Genomic DNA, 10,223 nt, shown 5'->3' on the forward strand with positions numbered 1-10,223 from the left:
TATTAGATTCGTTACAGTAACTATATAACTTACTGTAGGTAACCTGTTACATTTGTAAGCAAAGTAACTTGAGTTATATTACCTGTTTTTATAGTGAATTTCATTATATTACTTAATTACCACAAAAGTAATAATATTACATAACGCATTACATAAGTAACGCGTTACTCCCAACACTGATAACTGCCTATTTTTCTGATATTTTACAGTACCTTCTGATGGAGTTCCCTCACCCAAATAAGCTCTTGACTTCCTTCCATAACAATTTGTATGATCACATATATATGTGACTCGGCCTGCAACAATAGGGCACATAGGCACATAAAATTTGCCTACTTTTTCAAACTTTCATGACTAATAACTCTATCCATTTTCCCAACTCATTGGACCTATGTGTGTTTGTATAATAGAAAAACTCAAGCCCATAATACAATGTTTAGATAATTGATGGCTGGACAATGGAGGGACCATTGCATTTATTCCGTTGCTGATAGCTGAATAATGTGATGGCAGGGCCACCCAGAGAAACTAAGGGGCCCAGGGCAAAGAGTTACAGTGAGGCCCCAGATGCAAGGAGGTTTCAATTCTGCATCACAACTTCACCCAAGCTGTAAGTTGAAGGCCAAAAGAAAAAGTCATCACCTCTAACAATGACAATAGCTATCCCTCACCAACCATATCTCCTTATCTATAAGTTTGCTACACTGCTCTGAAGAATACTGTGACCGCTCTATTTGAGTATTTAGATCTAACTGCTCTATTAGAGTATATCGGTCTTTTAAACAGGTATTCAAGGGGCCCTTCATGGGGCCTCCTGGGGCCCCTTTCAGGCTGGCGCCTGGGGAGAAATTCCCCAGTTGCCCCCCTGTGGGCGGCCCTGTATGATGGAGTGCAATTTGTGCCCATTTTTGCAGCCCTGATCACATAATTATATGTGACCAGATTTTACAGAACTGAACCAAATCGCACATCAGGCAAAATCAAACTAACACCACTAGTGGATAGCTACACTATCGTACTACAAGTTTTGACCCTCAGCACTACTCAAACTACACGAGGCTGGTTTTAACAGACGTCTTTTCTGGGTGGTGTGGAGTGCTCAAATGGCGGTTTCAGGCCTTGTGAAGGACCTGGCTTGGCAAGAATCAGTGGTTTACTGGTGGACAGCCTTATAATGTTGGCCAGACGTATTCTCTGTAGATTTTGCTACATATCAGCCACTAAGGAGCCAGCACAGCCCTGTAATCTCGTGTCTGGACTCCAATCGTGGTCTGCCTCCATTTTGAAGTCTATCTTTATGACACTACTAATCCAGACATTATCTAATTCTTGTAATTCTGGAGACACTATTATGGAGCTACAAGTGCTTGTATACAGTAGTTTGTCATAAATCACTGTCACGCATGCAATAGCTTATTAGAAGCTATATATATGCTTCCTACTTGCCATCTTAATTATAATGATAGAGAATTACATGTTAGAGTACAAGAAAAGCAGAAAATGCCAGAGAATGACTCTATGTGAGTTTTGTAGACTAGTACATGGTTATTCCTACATGGGTTAGTCATAATACATGAATTCACATCTGCAGGTGGGTTGAATGGGTGTGCAGCACAAGATAATCTGGCTACACAACTAAGAATACTTTCTGCCTGCTTACATGCTAGTGTTAAGCATTGGAGAAATAAATGAATAATTCTATACATTACAAAATCACTACTAGCATGCACAAGTGCATTTGTTTCATAAATATTAATTAGTGCATGTGTAACCTTGGTGATTTGTAAGGAAGAGGAGTATCATGCAATTATAGCTCAATACTGGTGTATCAGCATTGCTATATAGAGCTAAATAATATCTACTGTATAGCTGTTTCTAGCTTAGTCCTTGAGTCTTGTCAGTAAGTCCAATCAATAATTAAATACAGCACATTACATCAAGTTACACTGTATGTTGCAGTTCCAAAGTGTAACTATCATAATGTCTACAGTTTACTAACTTGGAGGAAAATACAATCATCTTTAAGATACTGACATGTGGGAGTGACAATGTGGAGGTCTTTGTTGGAAATGAACTTTAAATATCCTCGACCATGAACAGCCCTTCCACTATAGACTCTGCTAGCACTACCAACTGCTTTACTATATGTCAACATCAATGAGTGATGGTCAGAGTCATTGATTTGGTTAAACAGCTTAATTTCAAACTTTTCCCTTAGTGGCCACGTTAGCTTATCATCATGTGGACCCTTCATGAGAAACAGGAACAGTGACAGGTGAGTACTTTCACCAACACCTTCACCAGCAGCACAAATATTCAAACACATCTTGTATCCCTTATCATGAGTGTAGAAACTATCACTGTACCATCCGATGTTATCATTTTTTTGTTTACTATATTCAGTGATACTCACAATTACTGGACATACCTGTTTACCTGGTTTACTAATAGCTGCCATGGCTGTTAACTTGACAGACCATCCTGCAACCGATAATATCAATGCTGCACTCTTAGTGTGCCCTTGTGTTACAGCAATCTCATGAAGAGCAACTATCATTGCATTCATCTGCTTGTTTGAAGTGGCTAGTTGTGATTTAATATTAGTAAGTTCAGATGCGGTCAGAAATAAATGTTTCTCCATTTTATCTTTTTTGTGTTTCTCCAAGTCCTTACGCATCATCCTCTCCTCACACCCCACATTGTGATACTCACACTGGACTATCTCAAGAGGACACTCCTTCCTGTGTGCTTCCATGTCTTCACGGGGGACAGTGACTACCTCACACTTATTAGGACAGGGTAGGGGAAGCATAGGACATTCTTCCTTGTAGTGTTGACCATAAATGACCTGATGTTCATCTGTGATTTGACAAAACTTACAGACAACCTTACGTCGTGGACACTCAATCTCAACATGCCTCGCTAGATCCTGTCGTATTAGTACTTTCCCACATTCAATGGAGCATTTAATCTCTTCAAGTGGACACTCAATTTTGTGTGCTTGCATGTCTTCACGAGGGACACTCCCTACTTCACATTTGTTGGGACAGGGTAGGGGAAGTTTGGGACATTGTTCCTTGTGTTCTCCCTTAATAAACCGATGTTCTCCTGTAATGTGGCAGTACTGACAGTCAACTTTACGATGTGGACACTCAGTCGCAACATGACTGGTCAGATGTCGTCGTTGTAACACCTTCCCACACCCAGAACATTTTGCATCCTCAAACTGACAACTGTCAGTGTTTCCAAGGTGATTGCTGATGTCATTCAGTTCACCCTGCCACTCACAACCTCTCTCCTTGTTAGTACACATCACATGAAGACTCCTAATCTCTCGATCACTTAGCTTATTGCATAAAGTAGCAAAGTCTTTTTGATTTCGACAATATGGACAATTTGTAGCATTCCTTCTGGCAGCTTCCAGACAAGTCTTGCAAAAGTTGTGACCACAACATCCACTCAGGTAAGGTTCTTTACAAGGGTGGTGACATATTTTACATAAAAGAGCATCTGGTGGATCATTGACGAATCTGTACTCGTATCCGCCAAAATCACTGGGCGTGGTCATTTTCGTTCGAGTGACACAAACATAGTAGCTACTCAATCTGTGCTCCTTTACAATCTTTAACAGATGAAGTATTGGTGAAGCAGCTTTTGTCGATGTGAGTCCTTACGAGAGTTATAATCTACAATAAAATCCGGAATAAAACGGGAAAGGATCTCATTGTCACGTCAGCGTGTTAGTCACGTCAGCGTGTTAGTCACGTCAACACCAACTCTATTTTTTATTTTGTCATTTGGTTGGGAACACAGACGAAACCACATGTTAACACAGATTCTAGTTTTAGCTGCACGACCATGTAAAATTAGCTAAGCAGAGGCTGTGTTTGTGAGCCACAAAAAGCAAACACAAGTTTACCAAGATCACTGCGGTGACAGTGACTCTCGTCCCTGGCCGGGCTAGACTCGCCCAGCGCTTCAAGTGTGGACTGTGGGAGGCTTTAAATTTGAAGCACTACATTGCACTCATGATATTGAGCCTCGTATTGAGCTCAATACCGGATTTTATTTTTTCAAAGGTGAGCAGATTGGTAGCTTTTCCATCATGATGGCTTGGCAGTAGTAATTATTAGACTCAATAATGTTTTCAGAATGATCTCAGACACTCCCAACAAGCTATGAAATTCTCAATATTTACTTGTGAATGTTTTCCATTAACTGACTGATACCCGTTCGACTTCAGCCAACCATAACTTGACTACAGACAACAATACAGACTAAATCAATTTCTGCAGTGTTCACCATTGCTTAGGCCTGAGGTGTGTCTTTTTACCTACTGCAGCAGCTACATTGGATGCACCACAGGGGCGGATCCAGGAGCTGGCAAGGGGAGGGGCACAAACAGGCCAAGTTGTAGGCGGTTGGGGAGAGCCAGTTTCTCTAGTTCAGTGCTGCATTTTTGAAGCAGCAAATGATCACCTCTTAGTAGTGTCCCACTGTTGTTTTTGCCACTTTTGGTCTTTTCAGATGGTTAGTGAAGTCTTAAATACCGTTTAAAGGCTCTGAATGTCTTTTGAAACAACAACACGATAATTGTTTTTAGAGGCGCTTAGTACGCACGAATTTGCTGTGTAACAATTTCAGAGTTATTTTGACTGGTTCGCTTTAGTTTCAAGTGAATTTGTAATAAATGCTAAATGTGCTCACTTTCATGAGTTTATAAACTGATCTTGGCCTGACATAAAGTTTATAGCTAACTATTTTAATCAAAACTATATGCCTGGCTCAAGGTGAGGGGAGGGGGGGCATTTGCCCCAAATGCCCCATCCTGGATCCGCCATTGCACCATGAGGTACCTACTGTATGTTCCTTGTCCTATTTTGTGTCCCATTTCTTTCTACACAGGTGTTGATTCTTGGATATTTCATAATAGCTTTCTTGTACTGACTATTGGTATCATATTAATTTATAGGAGAAACTGCATGTCTGAAATTTCTGCAGTGGTGTTAAGTAAATCTAGACTCTCTGGGTTGGTAGGGGACAAGAGCAAAAAAAAGTTACAGTCTGTTCCTGATGGCAGTCCTCCACCAACTATAAATTATATTACTGCATAAAAATTCTTATTTATAACTGCATGCATGCCGGTGGTTTGCTACACTGCTTCTTTTTGAACAGCGTGACTGCTTTATTAGAGTAATTAACTGCTCTAGTATAGTATCTCGATCTCACATACAAATACCTCTGGTATGGTGCCTGGTAGGCACAGGCCCACTCCTAGGGTATACCGTGCACTGAATTTCTGTAGCAACATAACCAGATTGATTTATAGAGACATTTCTTGTATTCTCTGTTTGTAGTGCTGTGCAATGAGTGGAACATAGCTGAAACAAAGAGGAATTGTCACTCAACTTTTGATCTGGCCAACATGTTATAAATATTTGGGGGAGTGGTCAAATTTCAATACCTAAATTATTTTATTTGAATAGATTTCCACAATGAATTCAACACATTTAAGGTCCCATTTATTTTCACTGGCCCAATTAATAGTCAGCAAGGGGAGGTTTTTAGATCCAAAATTTCATTCGAGTCATTTTATGGCATTGATATAATATGTGTTTACTAGTCACAAAAAGGTAAACAATTAGCAAATACAAGGAAAATTCTTTACTGAAGGATGTCCACTTTACAGCATGCAAGTGTAGCAGGTGACTTTCCTTGTTGTGGTCCTTTTCCCTTGTACATATGAAGACTAGTGACACAGCCAAGAAAATAATAGAAGTAACACACCTCAAATATAAGTACTGTGAGTTATTTACATATAGTACTGCTTTTGCAAATGCTATTTTAACTCAATATCAGATGCAAACAATACTTGTATCCACACTACGTCTCTCACCTAATATGAGATAAGGAAATTGGCCAATATTAAGTCAGTCAGTAACCACCATTTCCTCTTCCCTAAATTTTGCATTGTGAAGCCATACCAATTATGCTCTTTTTTCTTGTTTCCTCCTAATGTTATCAATGTATTGTTGCAATAATTGCTTATTTCAATTTTGTGACATCAGTGAATGTTCTATTAGAGTATGTCATACAGTCTTCAAGGATTTCATTGATATACATAACACCTTCAGAATGCTTGGATTCACAGACACTTAGTGAAGTGCTATATAAATCATATAGACCAATGAATTTGCCTTACTAATGAAAAACATTTAAGAAACCAAACACATCATACCTGTCTCATTAAGTGGTATGAACATACTTTGCAGTTGTAGAGACTTCGTTCCCTGAATAAGCAACCAGCTGACCACTAAAGATAGCAATATAGAACAAAATGTAATGATTTTAAGTGCAATTGCTTCTGATTTATGATAACAATTATTTTGCAATTCTCTAATAAAGCAATCAGCCAGATTTGGATTTAATCTTTTTTTGCGGTGAATAGAAATTGCTCGATGAAAGTTTGCATTGAAGATAATCATTATGTGCACTTTATGAGCTAATGAGTTCCTTTCAATAATGAATCATGTTAAAGAAAATCACAACATAGAAAAGGCTTGTTGCATGTCACATAATTATATGATATGAATATTAATTTGCAGTTGTATGAATTTCATTGGTTAGATAGGCAACTGATCAACTACTAAAGATATCTCTAGACATTACTTATCTCTCAGTAATGCTTTGTCTATTATGATAGAAAATTTTCAAATACTCAATCTATTGATTTTGCATTAAATTGTCCCACAGTTAGTTACATACATTGGAAATTACAGGCATTTGATTGATTTTCCATAAAGTTGACAATTCAAAATTATATTGAACAAAATTACTTGAACACAACTGACACCATCATATAAATGAACTGCAAAGTTTCAAGAAAATAAATTATGATGATTGTATGGTTTAGAATTATTCTTAATGTGGTTACTTTGATAAAGCAGTCAACTGCTCTAATAGAGCAGTCAACCAGAGTACTAATTGTTAGAGATAAAGATAACAGATTTTAATGAAGTACGTATACCACATGGTTTGTAAGTTGCTAGTTAATTTCTCTGCAACAGCAGTTACACAATGAAAATAGCTAGTCTACCATCTAATAGGGAGGGTACATATATCTATTCTGCATTTGATATCCAGCCTACTGTTCTACTGCATGTGTATCCTTCATTGCCCTTCCACCCAGTGTTTGCCTAGCTAGCCCCACCATTTTATATTTCTGTTTCAGAGGTTCAAACTTGGTGGAGTGAAACTTGTCACCAAACTTGAAAGTGCCTACTGATGAAGATGATGATGATGATGATGGAAATCAATCCTATAATTTAAGAGCTGCTAGTACATTATTTCATAACTTTATTACTGTTATAATTGACATTTCAAAGTTTCCACACAGTTTTTATCCTGCTTGCCCCACCATTTCTGTTTCAGGTGCTCCAACTTGGACTTTTTACCAAATGCAACTTGAAAGCGCCTACTGCTGGAATGATGATAAAGATGGCAGATCATCTATGAAATTAATGTTTTTATTTGCTAACACAAACAATTAGTATCGTTATGAAAGAAAATACCTGAAGTTAAAACCATCGATTAAGTGTGAATAAATAGTTGGGTTAACATGCCTGTCAACTAGACCTATTCCATAATTTATTGTAATTTTGCGGCTTGATGTTGTATCATTACATAATTGCTAGTTTGTTGATTGTTGATAAGGGTCCCAGACAGCTGAGCAGTATTCAGTGGATGGTAACAATACAGAGCCGTAGCCAGACTTTTATATGGGCATGTTCTTTTAGAAGAAAAGTGGACCTTTTTTGTATGGTATGATGCAGATTACGTTATGATGTGTGAAGTACCATGCTGAAACTAGTAGGGTCTGGGGGCACCCCCCCCCAGGAAAATAGGTACAAAAGATGGCATTTCAGTCAATATAAATAACTGTTTTTAAGAAAGTTCAAAACCAGCTATATGCATGGATGTCATCGCCTGCAAACATGCTCCCCACACACATAAAGACAACATACAGTAACACACAAGACAAGTAACCACACAGTTGCAAAATATGAAACAGAGCAGTCAAAAGTCTATGAAAATTCTAGAACATTCTAGCTGTGTGCTATTAGAAGTTAAAATCTACCATTGTAATTTCTGTCATCATGGTAATTGTGCCTGTTCGGAATACGAAGAAATTTAGTAAACCAGTGGTTTGGGATATTTAATATATATGTAGCAGAAGTATTACAAAAAGTACTTATTACAATTGTAACTCCTGTCTTCCATAATCATCACTGTGCAAGAAGATTAAATTTGGTTTCTAATGTCCCAAAGCCAGTTTGTAGACTTTGAGGTATATAAGAAGTGAATCCATGCAAAAATAGCTAAACTGTAATACATGTATATAGGACTGCATCAAATATGCCAGCATAATAAAAAGCATAATAGGCCATAATGCTAGCATTTAGATATTTCAAACTATGGAGCTCAAAAAGCAAGATAAATTGATACACCCTAATGTAGCAGTCAGTAAAAACTGCAATAGAATACTCAATGCATTGTACATAAATCATTAGATCAGATAGTTTACTCTCTAATAGAGCAGTCACTTTATAGTGAAATACTCTAATGGAGTATTCAATGATTAAATATTCTTGTAAGAAATGTTGGAGCATAGTGGGAACACTGAAGAACATAATAGGTCGAAATGTAGTGACGTTCCTGAGCACCTTTAATTTTGGGCAAATGTTTTTAGCAGGCCTATGTAGATGTGGTCTTCAAAAGCCTGGGTGCCTTCGGAAAAAGTGAAATCAACGGTTGTCACAGTGTGGCCAAGAAATGGTTGCAATAATGTTAAAACCATTCAGCTTTTGGTATGTGTGGAGCTTTATCGGTTATATATATATTATTCATGCAAAAAGCTTAGCTGTAAAAAAGGTGTGGCCTTCAAAACTCTGGGTGAAAAGTAGAAGGTGGTTGCCAAGAAATGGTGGCAATACCAATTGGTTGTAATAATTATTATGTAATAATGACCAGTAAATTTTCAACAGCTGATTGGCATTAACATCATCATTACAACCATTTCTTAGCTAACTTTTCCCTAGGCTTTTGAATGCCACACCTTTTTATAGCTTGGTTGAATATTTGTGATCATTCTCTACACATACTGTATAACAAAATTTTCTTCTTTAAAGCAACCTTAGTAAGGATAAAAAATTTAGACCCATAATAAGCATGGCAGAAGAGGAGGTGGAGCTAGGTGGGCTAGATAGAGTCTTCCCACTTTTATTGTACAGGTCATTTAGTTCCTACACTTTTGTAGATATCGAGTATATAGCAGTCAACTACTCTAAAAGGGCAAATATGAGCAATCAAAGTGCACCATTAACAAAAATTAAAGAGATCGATGCTTCAGTTAAGTTACATATGTGACAAAATACTTTGTTATTCCGTATAATTGTAGGCTTCAAGACGTAATTACACACCTACACACCCTTAGATACACTGACTGGTTTATTAGAGTATTATTTGTAACCGGATTTACAAAAAGGGGTCTTCCACACACATCCAATTCCATGAACCTGGAAAGCCATAACTTAGTGTTAAAGAAAAATATAAGACCAACATTTTTTTTAGCTTATTAAGCTATGTTGACACTCACTACAGGCAAGGTAATAGCTTTTTCCTATCTAAAGTTATTAATTGTCATTGGATGTGTGTGGAGGACCCTTAGTTGCAAACACGGTCACCATATACATGTATAGACTTTGCAATGCTGATCATGTCTTCAGATGCTATATTATATTTCTATAAGTCCTTGTTGCAGCACCCCTTTTATTTAGCCATATACCAATTGGGTCAGCAGCTCTAGCTCAATACAGAAATAAATAAATAGTAACTTGGGAGGTTTACAAACTACATACTGGACTTTAGAGTTTAAAATAACAGCTGGTCATCAGCTATGGTACTTCCAACAGTACGGGTAGAGTAACAACACGAGCATAGTTATACGTGTGCATGAAGATAATTGACAATCCAGTGGCAATTTTAATAGCTACACAACATAATAACTATATGTATAAGACTGCATGACGTGATAAGTACAGATTAAATGATTGATTGATTATTCACAGTACTCAGCTGAGCCACTTTCCCTGGAATACACATACAGTAACTATACATACTTAGGGATTATCCACAATTTTCAGCATTTTCACAAGTGCATACAG

The 10,223-nt window shown here is 37.5% G+C and overlaps 1 protein-coding gene across 1 annotated transcript; it reads right to left on the minus strand.

The window, feature by feature from the left end:
* Positions 1–1,698: 1,698 nt before the first annotated feature.
* LOC136252770 (TNF receptor-associated factor 4-like) lies at positions 1,699–3,603 on the minus strand. The gene has a single exon (XM_066045335.1). The coding sequence runs from the start codon at positions 3,566–3,568 to the stop codon at positions 1,985–1,987; it is 1,584 nt and encodes a 527-aa protein (XP_065901407.1). The 5' UTR covers positions 3,569–3,603; the 3' UTR covers positions 1,699–1,984.
* Between the last annotated feature and the right edge of the window lie 6,620 nt (positions 3,604–10,223).

Source organism: Dysidea avara, chromosome 4 (assembly GCF_963678975.1).
Source record: "Dysidea avara chromosome 4, odDysAvar1.4, whole genome shotgun sequence".
Taxonomy (NCBI): Eukaryota; Metazoa; Porifera; class Demospongiae; order Dictyoceratida; family Dysideidae; genus Dysidea; species Dysidea avara.

Coding starts and splice junctions, on each gene's coding strand:
- LOC136252770 (XM_066045335.1), bottom strand. CDS start 3,568: ATGACCACGCCCAGTGATTTTGGCGGATACGAGTACAGATTCGTCAAT.